The sequence below is a fragment of the Myotis brandtii genome, unplaced genomic scaffold, assembly GCF_000412655.1.
Source record: "Myotis brandtii unplaced genomic scaffold, ASM41265v1 scaffold43, whole genome shotgun sequence".
NCBI lineage: Eukaryota > Metazoa > Chordata > Mammalia > Chiroptera > Vespertilionidae > Myotis > Myotis brandtii.
This window is the reverse complement of record NW_005366455.1, coordinates 2,455,934-2,468,422: the sequence shown is the minus strand read 5'-3', so window position 1 is coordinate 2,468,422 and position 12,489 is coordinate 2,455,934. Positions and strand designations below refer to the sequence as shown.

Genomic DNA, 12,489 nt, shown 5'->3' with positions numbered 1-12,489 from the left:
TGGGTAGCTGCTAAGTCTCCTTGAGTTGATAGAGTGGCCTTGTGTAGTAGGTGTCCTATAGGACCCAGTGGCTCAGCCTCCCCAATCACCTGAGGTGGATGCTCTTGGTGCACCCCTTTGTGGGCTTTGTGCACAGTCTTGTTGTAGTTGAGCCTTGATTGCTGTTGGTATCACTCGGAGGAATTGACCTCCAAGCCAATTGGCTGGGAGGACCAGCTGTGTCTACAGTGGAAGAGCTGCTGTGCAGGAGACACCCTTATGGGGCAGGACTTGCTTCAGTGGGGCTTTGGTGCTCACTGAGTCTGCCCCTTGAGTGTGTCTCTTATGGATGTGAAGAGTTGTAATCTGTTATCATCTCCAAGGAGGTGCAAGGTCAGCCACTGTCTGGGGCCACCCTGCAGGAGCTACAGAGACATCTGCAGATTCTTCTTCTTTGTATGGGGTTTGGCCCATACGAGGCCAAGATGTAAAGCAAGGCTGCTGCTGCTGTCAGGTAGGGGGCCTTCTTTTGGAATCTCTGGGGCTCTCTGACCCAGCTGCAGTTTGTTTTAGGCAAAAGGACAGGCCATTCATATGCAAAAGCCGATGGGGACAGCTTGGGATGGGGTTGTAAATTGGGTGGGGTGGGGTTTCTTGGAATCACCAGGGCGGAGCAAACAGCAATGGCTTCCCTGAATCAGAGAAGTCCCTGGTTCTCTGTGTCCTGTGCACCTGTTCAGGAGCAATGATTGCTGGGAGCACCTCTAAGAGTAAGCTGCCCTCACGTTTTTGTCCCAATGCCAGACAGTCCAGTTTCTTCCCGTATGTGTCTGGGTCCCCCAGAGTCTTGCCCATAACTGGAGTTTGGAGCAAGCAGGAGCTTGTATCTCCCTCCCGGTTTAAAGAACAGCACATCCAGGTGCCAGCACTTTCTGTGCCTCTGCACCTCTTACTGGTCTCAATGCGCTTTCTTCACCTCTCTAGTTGAACTTCCACTCAGCCAGTTTTCCCACGGTTCTGGGTGGTAGTTGTTCTGCCGTTTAGTTGTAATTTTGATGTGGTTGTGAGAGGCAGCAAGTATAGGTGATTACCTATGCCGCCATCTTGGTTTCTCCCCGCTTTAAATGATTCTTAATTTTGTTTAGTCAAATCAATATGTGTCATTTTCTACAGATACTAAAAATATAATAAAATCGCTTTCAACTGTCCATCATCTACTTTGATGATCCAGAAACAGGTATTTTAGGTCAGTGGTTGTTAAAGTGTGATCCCAGATGAGCAACATCAGTATCACCTGGGAATTTGTGGAAATGAATTCTTGGACCTCACCCTGGACCAACTGGGGTACTAACTCTGTAGGTGAAGCCCAGCATTTTAACCAACCCTACCGGTGATGCTGGCACACTAAATTTTTAAAACACATCTTTAGAAACAGAGAATTTGGCTTTAAATACATTATCTACTGTTCTGTGTTAAGCTTATTAATATGAGGGTCTAAATTTGGGAAACCCAAAGATAATTTGAATTACTCAACTTGTTGTTTTAGATAAATAACTTGAGTTATTATAGAATTTTATATAGCACAAGTAAAGTTAACAATCTAGATTTTAGCTAGGGGCTGCAACTAGACCCACCAATAAAAATGTCCTAGACCAGTTTGGGCCTAAGCTGGCATTCAGATGTGTTAGAAGAAAGGGGAATTGGTCCCCCCACATTCGTTTATCAAATATTCACATAACGATAGCTGTGAGATCTTTCTCCCAACCTTGGGCCCACATAGTATTGGGAACTTAACCCCTAACATGGAAATTTCTACAGTGATATCATTTTAACAGTAAATTATGAGAATAATTTAAAAATAAACCACTTCTTGTAATTAAAATGTAATTATATTGAGACCAAGTAATTTGTTAAATTATTTGGGTGCTTTGGAGACAATAGACCAAATATTCTTAAATATGAATTTATGTTTAGAAGAAAAAGTCTTTTAAATCACCCAATAGTCTCTTTTTTCAGCCAGAAATTTGCCAAACGTCAACTCAGAAGTCTGAAAATACAACACCTGTGCCTAATTTTTTTGTTTACAAACTATGCTCAGAAACTTGACAAAAAATTCTCACCTTGATTGTCTGGGTCCATTTCAGGAGTTTCTTGGAAGGGTGGATGGCAAGAGGGTCCTTCTAACTGAAAATGAACCAACATTTTAAGCAGAAGGTTTTGCAGTGGAAGAAGGAGGGTAGGGGAACAAACAGGCAACTAAAAGTCGTTTCACCTGTGGAACAAGAACGTGAGGCATTTAGGAAGACTCTATAGTCTCCTGGGAGGGAAAAAATAAGGACCGTAGTGGTAGAAGCTTCTCATACAGGTCACACTTCTGGAACTTAGAGCGATAACTCAGAAACTGAGACCAGCTCCTGAAACTAATACCATGACTACTTAGAACTTTCGAAGCATTATAATTTCAAGAGTAAACTGGATCCTTACCACAAGAAACTGTAGTTTTACTTGAATTTTGAAGGACAAAATTAACAATTCTACATATTAAATTTCTGACAAATATTATATCCATTTACATCCACCTTATCACACAATTCTACATGTAGAATTTAGTCAATATTTCATTTTAAAAAGAGTAGTAAATTAGTTAGCTGCTGTTTCATGTTGTAACTATTGTTCAAACTCAATATATATACACAGATATGTATATATGTTTGCTTTGAATAAAAAATGGGCTATGCTATAAGAAATCATTATACAATTCTTAAAAAAGAAATTTCTTAACATGAGCAGTTGAAAACTGTTTTAAAAAGTTATATTATAATCAAATTTAAATAGTACTTTCCCTGTTCTAGGGAATGAATTAAGGACAAATTATTGGATAGATAAATCATATTTTACAGAGAGAAACTAAAGCAAAAACTGATAACATTCGTTCTTTAAAAATATAACAGCAATAGTGACTGCAGATTTGTCAAAACTAGGAACATTTCATATACATTCAAGTAAAATTTGTTTGGAAAGTCATATTAGGTGGAATCAGGTAAGGACTCACTCCTCTTGGTGCAGAAATGCTCCCCTGAGCTCTTCCTGAAGCCCCCAGGCAGGTGCAGAAGGACCCAGCCTCCTGTCCCATCAACATGTCAACATTACCGTGGAGACACAATCTCCCTGTCTCCACCCCAGGCCCTTACCTTTCTTTGTGTCCTTGAAGAAGCATTTTAGTCAAACATTCTGCATACATAACTCAGATGTGGCATTCCCAGTGAGAGAGGACGTCTTGTCCCGATGGCCCAGCAATTGCATGCAAAACAGTGACATTGAATGTACACTGTTTTTAAGGGCTCACAGAAGTGCATTCATTAGTAATAAAGGTCTTGAATAATTTAATACCACTCCAACATCTCTGTTTCCGTATTAATTTCATGTGTAGGAGAGTCAAGGAAAACTCCTGGGTGCTATGAAGGGCAGCAGTTACCATAGGGCTTAGAAACAGAAAGAGGGGCTCTCCCTCCCAGGGAGCAGGCTCCTTCCTGACCATCTAGGTAAGTGACCTAGGACTGGAGTCTAATTTTTAAAAAATACATTTTTATTGATTTCAGAGAGGAAGGGAGAGGGGGAGAGAAAGAAACATCAATGGTGAGAGAGAATCATGGATCGGCTGCCTCCTGCACACCCCACACTTGGAGATTGAGCCTGCAACCTGGGCTTGTGCCCTGACTGGGAATCGAACCATGACCTCTGGGTTCATAGATTGATGCTCAACCACTGAGCCTTGCCAGCTGGGCTGGAATCTAGTTTATTTGATTAATTTGATTAATTCTTTTAAAAATACAGAGGTACTGTCATACATTTTAAGAAGGCACCAAATGTAATGCAAACTTTCCAAAGGATAATAATAATTTGTTACAAAGGTACATTTCCTCGTAAGTTTTAAGCATAATCTAAAAATGTATTTTTTAAGAAGTTTGGATTGTGATTAAAAATAAACATGTTCTAATCCTAATGGAGTTATAAAACAAAAACTTCTCACATGAACCAAATGTATTAGAACTTTATCACTAATGTCTTTAGGCTGCCAAGGAGGTAGGGAGTCAATTTTAATATGTGTTTCAAAAAAGTTAGAACTCAAAGCACAGGCATAATACTAATGAGTGGTACCTGGAGAGCCAGAATGTCTGTGAGTCTTTGGTCCCAGTGGAGGCACTTAAAACAATAATGATAAATGGTACCTGGCAGATGTGGCTCAGTGCTTGAGCATCCACCTAAGAAACAGGGCACATGCCCTGGTTGAGCCCTTGGTTCCTAATAGGGGGTGTGCAGTAAGCAACCGATCAATGATTCTCTCTCATCAGTGATGTTCCTCTCTCTCTCTCTCTCTCTCTCTCTCTCTCTCTCTCTCTCTCTCTCTCTCTCTTCCTCTCTGAAATCAATAAAAACATTAAAAAATAATAATGATAAATGGTCACTAATCTACTCTAGAATGTCCCATAATAAAAATGTGCTTTGAAAAATGAGTATGATATCCTAGCATAGCTAATTCATTCTTTATTTGTGAAAAGTATTAGAATCACAGTATTGGTATCTTAAAAACGGAAAGATAAAAATATATTAGTAATGAGGCAAAACGAGGTCAAGTGGAGAGGGCAAAAGAATTGATGGCCTTTCTCTATATAAATCTATTGATTTTCTGGGAGCAGGTAAGAGAATGTAGCAAGACAGCAAGGCTATCTCACATGAAATGTATACCTAAGCTAAGTGCTGTAGACTCAAAATTGAAATTATCCTTAAATTTTTTGGTATTTCATTATAACTGCATCAAGATATATCAGAGGTACTGGCAGCAGAGGGAGGTTGTAATGCTTTTCTGAGTGCTGCCCTGTTGAGAGGTGAGCAGATTTCCGGCAAGGGCTCAAGAATCTTGATACTAAAAATGATAAAATAGAGCAATTATAATAATACTAGAAGCCCGATGCATGAAATTCCTGCAAGAGTAGGCCTTCCTTCCCCCAGCTGCCAGTACCAGCTTCCCTCTGGCACCTGGGACCCAGGTTTCCCTGGCAGCCCTGGCTTCATCTGGAAGGTCATCTGGTCTAATTAGCATATTATGCTTTTATTGTAGACTAGAGGCCTGGTGCACAAAAATTTGTGCACTCTGGGGGGGGGTCCCTCAGCCTGGCCTATGCCCTTTTGCAGTCTGGGACCCCTTGAAGGATGTCCACCTGCTGGCTTAGGCCAGCTCCCTGGGGGATCGGGCCCAAGCTGGCAGTCAGATATCCCTCTGGCAGCTCGGCAGCCCTTGGGGGGTGTCCACTTGCCAGCAGGGAGAAGACCTAAGCTGCAGTCAGACATCCTTAGTGCTGCTGAGGAGGCGGGAGAGGCTCCTACCACCACTGCTGTACTGGCAGCCATCAGCCTGGCTTGTGTCTGAGCAGAGCTCCCCCTGTGGGAGCGCACTGACCACCAGGGGGCAGCTCCTGCATTGAGCATCTGCCCCCTGTTGGTCAGTGTGTGTCATAGTGACCAGTCATTCCCAGTCGTTCTGCTGTTAGGGTCAATTTGCGTATTACCCTTTTACTATATAGAATAGAGGCCTGGTGCACGGGTGGGGGCTGACTGGTTTGCCCTGAAGGGTGTCCTGGATCAGGGTGGGGGTCCCGCTGGGGTGCCTGGCCAGCCTGGGTGAGGGGCTGATGGCTGTTTGCAGGCTGGCCCCAGCCCCTTCAGGATAGGGGTCCCCGTTGGGGTGCCTGGCCAGCCTGGGTGAGGGGCTGATGGCTGTTTTCAGACTGACCAAGCCCCCTGATGACCGAAGCTCCCAGCCTTTTCTTTTTTTTTTATTTGCTCCAGCTCCATGGCCATGGCGACTGGAAGCAGGTATCTGGGGTTTATTTACCTTCTATAATTGAACCTTTGGTGTCTTGAGAGGAGGCAGCAGCCAGCCGGGAAGCTTGGCTTCCTCCATCATTGGGGCAACCAAGCCTCCTGCTTGCTCCAGCTCTGTGGCTGCCAGCCGCCATCTTGGTTGGGTTAATTTGCATATAGTTGCTCTGATTGGTTGGTGGGCGTGGCTTAAGGCGTAGCGAAGGTATGGTCAATTTGCATGTTTGTCTTTTATAAGTGTAGAAGTTGTAATAAAAGTTATGTAAATGTCTCTCTCTCTCTTTCTCTCTCAAAATATCTTACTGTACTGTACCCTGTATACAGCTTCTCACTAAAAGGAAGCCCTTTTCAGCTCCTCTGTGGCCTGTCCACATTGCCAGCATCACTATCTTGCACTTGGGGCCATTATGAAGTCAGATGAGGATTACTTGAACACCGGCCATGGGACACCTGGACAGTAGATTCGATAAGTGAGAAGCTACTAAATGACAAAGGGGGATGTGGGGGTTGTGTATACAGAGTGGAGACTGAGGACAAAGGGGTGATTCATGTCCCTGATGAGACGGAGCAGGATGGTTTGAGATTTCATCATGCTACTCAGAACGGCATGCAATTTAAAACTTACAAATTGCTTTATTTCTGTAATTTTTCTTTTAATATTTTCAGACCACAGTTGACCACAGGTAACTGAAATGTCGGAAAGTGAAACCATGGTTAAGGGGGGGTGAGAGGTTACTGTTCTTTACTCCTGATATGATTCTGTGCTGTATATTAATCTGGGACAGATGTGTGATCGTAGGTGTGGTGATTAAGATCAATTTGCTCTGTTCTCCTAGGGGAGGCTCTCCTAGAGCTCTGGGTCATCCTATAGTGGTTCACAGATACATAGTTCATGTTCATGCTGGGAAGTACAGCCGGCTGGGGATGGGCTCGATGTTTCCCAGCGCCCCTGAAAAGGAGAAACTCTGCCTTCATCTCTCTCTTCCTAGATCCTTTGGGGGTCGAATGACCCTTTCACAGGGGTCGCCTAAGACCATCGGAAAACACATATATAATTACATATTGTTTTTGTGATTAATCACTATGCTTTAATTATGTTCAATTTGCAACAATGAAATTGGGGGTCACCACAACATGAGGAACTGTATTAAAGGGTTGTGGCATTAGGAAGGTTGAGAACCACTGTCCTAGATGCTCACCTATTGGAGAAGCAGCTGATTATCTGATTGGTCAGGGCGGGACATCCACTGGGAAGAATGCTGCTCACTCAGCAGCAGAGCCACTGCCTTGAAAGGTGATGTGTGCTCATGGCTGTAGTCTCTGCTCCAGCTTTTCCACCGGGTTCCTGCTGCTAAGTGACTGGCACTCCTGACTGGAGAGGAGCAGAGCAGGAAGCTCTGCTTGGATTTCACGGTCTGAGTCACACTTCCACCGAGCTCCATTTTAGCATGAAGAAGCCCTGCACGTTGAGGGGCAACGAGCACATGCCCAGCTGTGTGTAGAGCACCTGGTGTCGTCCCACCCAGTTCTTGTTCCTGTGCTCACACTCCTTTGGTTGAGGTCCCCACAGGGAGAGGCAGGGGAAATAGGATTAGGGCACAAAACCCCAAACAAAGTCTCCAACACAGACGGACCTTAGGATTTCTTCACAATAACAGCCAATGAAGTGCTGACTTTGAAAACAAGCAAATGTTAGTCATGGTTTGGAATCATGATAGTCAGAAGCAGCATTGAAGTTTCAGAAAGCAAGGTGTATCTTAAGACCTTTTTCAAACAACAGAGAAAGCTCAGACATCAGCAGTTTTTACAGGACTCCTGGGCTTTCAAAATGTCCTCATTGGCATTTGTAAAGGGTTCCATTAGTTTAAAAAATCCATGAGCATATTGGTTTGACTAATACTGCTTTAATTTTACTGTAATTTTTACTTAACCATGCCATGCAATTATATTGTAAGAATATTATCCTGCCCTACCGGTTTGGCTCAGTGGATAGAGCGTTGGCCTGCAAACTCAAGGGTCCCAGGTTCAATTCCGGTCAAGGGCATGTACCTTGGTTGCGGGCACATACCCAGTAGGGAGTGTGCAGGAGAGAGCTGATTGATGTTTCTCTCTCATCGATGTTTCTAACTCTCTATCTCTCTCCCTTCCTCTCTGTAAAAAAAAAATCAATAAAATATATTTTTTAAAAAAGAATTATCCTTTTCTTTCAAAATCGAGGCCACATCTAGTGTCACAAAACAGAAACCTATTCAATCTAAGCAAAAAATCAATAAAATATATTTTTAAAAAAAGAATTATCCTTTTCTTTCAAAATCAAGGCCACATCTAGTGTCACAAAACAGAAACCTATTTAATCTAAGGTAAAGTCAAACTGTGATTTATTGTAAAGATCATTAAACCAAGCAAATCCAATGCACACCAGGGGATGGGGATGGTGAATTGGCCAGCTCGGCAGGGCTCGCAGGCAGAACTTAGTGGTCTTCTCTAGTTCACTACCATTACCATCACTCACACACCAACTTTCTCATCCATTTTTCTTAGGTCCTTTTTTTTTTTAAAAGTAAGAAGAAATCTGATTGGTTCTCCTTGAAGAAGGTGTGTCTATCCTGGCCCAATCAGTTGAGGCCAACACGATAAGAAAATCTGAGCAAATATGGCCCCCCAGGCCCATATTTTAGGTACCACCTGCAGGAGGAAGCAGGTTCTCTCAAAAGGATGTACAGGCAGGGACACAATGAGTGACACATTATTTTATTGTAGTTCAAAAAATAACAATGGACACCAAAGTATTTATGAGAAATTGATAATAACTATATGAGTGGGTACACAGAATAATTGAACTCTGATGTATGTGTGTGTGTGTGTGTGTGTGTGTGTTATCACTGTTATTTAATTGTCTGGCATAATATTATCTAAGACTGAAGTAAATCTATTATTCTTTCCTAAGTACCGACATATGGGTCTTCCTATGTTTATTACAATGCCAGTTACTTTTATAGTTGGTCTAATTTGATCTGTTACTGTTCCATAGATATGTTTTCAAAGTCTGTAAAAAGGAAAAAAAAAGGAAAAGATGTAACAATTTTTAAAATACATTAGTAACATTTGTTTTTATTAGCTTTTCTCTTGTTCCCCTTCCCTTCTGTTTTCTGGATTTCTGTATTCAATTTGATTCAACAGCTGAGGGAGGTGTGTGTGAGGGGGTTCCTATGAGGTTAAATTGAGCTGTAGGCCATCATTAGATATTTTCATATAAGAAAATTAAATTCTGGCCTCTTTGCTGACTTCAGTTTATTTCTATGTACAGTCTCTCTTGGCTCCTTTGCTTGTCAGTCTGAATTTTGTTTGCAGCTATACTGTCAGTTCCATTTCCTCTCCTGGTCCTGCTTCTCCGCTGTTCACGAATTCTAATTCCCCACAGTTAGCCCCACTCTAAGCCCATTGTACTCTTCATTCTCAGAATGGAAGGTGCAATAGATTTGTTCATTTCATTGGATATTCAAATAAAAGTCTGGAGGCATGAGTGAATATCCTTGCTGGTCAATCACAAAGAAATCGACATCAACTTGGTGTTCCTAAAGTAGCAGGACAGCTCAGTTATATACTTTGACAATCTGGACTCGCAGATGCTTCTGTGTCCTTTTCCTTTCCATTCTGAGGGAAGGATTTGGTTGTCCTGGTCATAATCCTGGTCATAAAAGCAGGAAGCCAGGTTCTAGAAGTCAGCAATGCTGGTCCCTGGGGATATGTGATGGGGAGGGTTCAAAAAGAACCATATCACAGGGACAGGATCTCTTACACCCAGTTCCATTTCTAGAATAAGAAGAGACGAGTGAATAGTTTGTCTACCACCTACCATTTGTGAGCTCTTGACTGAATGGGTTTTCTGAGTTGGTTTTAGGAGTCAGATCTAAATCATCCACTGTGGTAAATAGAGAATTGAAAGAAGAGAGTTTTAGTATTTAAAGCACATTGATTTTTTTTTTGCAGTTATTCTCATTTTATCCTCTCTTGTTCCTTCTAGTCCAGTTCCTCTCTTTGGAGTGTGTGAGCTACTAGGTCACTTTTATATGGAGTTTCAACCCATGACAGTGGCTCATCCATGGCCCGTGGGGAATACGAGCAAGCAGGTGTCTAGCCCAGCAGCTCAGTGCAGCACCTTTCCGCCAAACTCCCTCGGCAGCCCTGGTCCTTACAGCAGAAACCCCTGGGCAATGGCTCAGTGTTCACCAGCTCCCTCCCATACAGAAACTCAGGTAAAGAAGTGGCGAAAACTGAAACAGTCTAGATTATTATTATTTTTTCGAGATATGATTTGTATAGGCAGATTTAGCAAATATATAATCTTCTACATAATTTTAACTACATAAATATTAACAAGTATTTTGTAAATACAAATATTTACATACAATTTACAAATATTTATATATATTTACAAATATATACTTTGCATATTTATATGTGTATATTCATACACACACACACACACACACACACACACGGAAGGGAAGAGAGAGATTCCTAGATTTTCTTGCTAAAGAGAATTCTAGCCCAACCTGCATGGCTCTGCGGCTGAGCGTCGACCTATGAACCAGGAGGTCAGGGTTCGATTCCCCGTCAAGGCACATGCTGGGGTTGCGGGCTCGATCCCCAGTGTGGGGCCTTCAGGAGGCAGCTGACTGGTGATTCTCTCTCATCATTGATGTTTCGATCTCTCCCTTCCTCTCTGAAATCAATAGAAAAATATTTTTTAAAAAAGAGAGAATTCTATCTTGACCTCTCCATCTCTTCCTCTCACACACCTTCTGAGGAGGATCCTGACTTGCCATGTCGGTGATTTGGGGCTTTGTAATGAAGAACAAAGAAGAAAAGGGAAAGGTAAGATGGGTGAACATGAGGGGGTGAAGCTGAGGTGAGAGTATTTGGGGAGAGTTTGAGGTAAGTATGACCTGGAAGCAGCTTCAGTTTGTTTGTTTTTAAATTCTTGACATTTTTATCCCTCCTACAAAGTGTTTTCGAAGTATAAAAAGAGAAACGGAGTTATTTACAAATGACTTTGGTTGCTGGACTATGTTCTCTGACCACAATATCAGACTCTCAGAATGAGCAACATGAGCCAGGACTCAGGTACAGAGATTGCGTCTAACTAGATTGACTTACCGTCTGGCATAACTTGATCTTTCCCTTCCTCATGTGTTAGATCAGGAATGTCATTTTTATATTCTGAAAACAAATCTAGTAAAAAACATACTGGGTTTAGAATATAACTAACAACCTGTGCGCTGTTTTAACGCAGTGTTTTCAAACTTGGTTGAACATGACTTACAGTAAAAAATGCATTTTACATTACAGTCCCATACATGTACTTATGCACATACAATGAAATGAAAAGTTACAATATTTACCCTTTTTCAAACTTCTTACCTTTTTCTCATCTTTTCTACTCATCCTTTTCTTTTTATTTAATTCTAGTTCATTGGAAAAAATTCTGGTCTCCTTATCCTTTTATTATCAATTTTATTCTAGTTCAAGAAAAAATGCTAGTTATTAAATTGATTCTCATGACCCACTAAATATTTTCACAACCCACCTAACCCACAATATGGGAAGTATAATATTATATTTTATTCTAATGCTCCTTCAACAAATAGCCCCCAAACCAACCTGAAATCAACCCCACTATCTCCACTTTATCACCACTCAAGTTCTTTAGTCTGTATAACATTATCATTTATTAGAGGGTCTAAGAACCTAAAGTCCTCTAGAAGGCCCATGATCAAGCAGGTTCGACCTCTAAGCTTGACCCCGTCAATTGTATGCTATGTCTCGTCACCCACAAACCATATTGCTGAGCTCCCAACCATCTATTCAACCAAATAGCGGGTGCCCCTTACCTACCATTCCCAGCTCTATTCATCCTTTCTGGATCCTCTGCTCTTGCTCAGCTACCCTATGTACTGTCTTCTGAATACAGTTTTATACTATCTCAGGTTCATATTTCATGCCTTGATCACTGAAATGTCTTCTTTGCCCATCTTTTTCCCTCTGGTGGGGATACATCCTCTTTCCTAGGCAACCCTCCACTTGCACACCTCCTTTGTTCTAAATTACATGAGTAATTCCTACTCATTCTTCTGGACTCAGAGCTCCCATTATGTCTCTTCCTAAAAGCCTTTCATAACACTCCCGGTCTGTGTCAGGAGATCCCCTGTGGGGTCCCATTATACACTGGGCCTCTATCATAACACTTCTCAATAAGGTAGTCTTGCTATTTCCCATGCTAGATGGTGAACACTTTAAGGTCAAGAAAATGTTTGATTTATGTTTATGAGCCTAGCACCTAACACTGTGTGTGTGTGTGTGTGTGTGTGTGTGTTAACATGAAATATTCCCGTTCAACAACATTTCAAGGGTACAGTAAGTTAACTGCACACACATTGTTGTATAGTAGATCACTAGAATTTTTTCATCTTGTGTGAATGAACTACATAGTGTCTGAATAAGTGCCCATTTGACTATCTTTAGTTATCTTAGATACAACTAGATTTCAAGATATTATTAAATTTTCTCCATACAGTATAAGAATCTTTCCTCTCCTTTCTAGATTACTTATCATATATATATGTAGAT

General features: G+C 41.7%; 2 protein-coding genes across 3 annotated transcripts in view; both read right to left on the bottom strand.

The window, feature by feature from the left end:
- The window catches only part of DYTN (dystrotelin), a 53,196-nt gene extending 46,103 nt beyond the window's left edge, over window positions 1–7,093 (bottom strand). The window contains exons 1-2 of the mRNA XM_005874266.2: window positions 7,059–7,093; window positions 2,100–2,163 (exon numbers count right to left, since the gene is read on the bottom strand). Of these exons, the coding sequence (XP_005874328.1) occupies window positions 2,100–2,118 (19 nt within the window). The 5' untranslated portion in view covers window positions 2,119–2,163; window positions 7,059–7,093. The remainder of the gene's footprint in view (window positions 1–2,099; window positions 2,164–7,058) is intronic.
- A 1,548-nt stretch (window positions 7,094–8,641) lies between these two features.
- MDH1B (malate dehydrogenase 1B, NAD (soluble)) overlaps window positions 8,642–12,489 on the bottom strand; it is a 20,143-nt gene continuing 16,295 nt past the window's right edge. Inside the window, exons 11-13 of one of the 2 annotated variants that reach the window (XM_005874227.2) lie at window positions 11,020–11,094; window positions 9,716–9,781; window positions 8,642–8,905 (exon numbers count right to left, since the gene is read on the bottom strand). In XM_005874227.2, the coding sequence (XP_005874289.1) occupies window positions 8,877–8,905; window positions 9,716–9,781; window positions 11,020–11,094 (170 nt within the window). In that variant the 3' untranslated portion in view covers window positions 8,642–8,876. The remainder of the gene's footprint in view (window positions 8,906–9,715; window positions 9,782–11,019; window positions 11,095–12,489) is intronic. The other variant, XM_014546090.1, reaches the window with a different exon arrangement.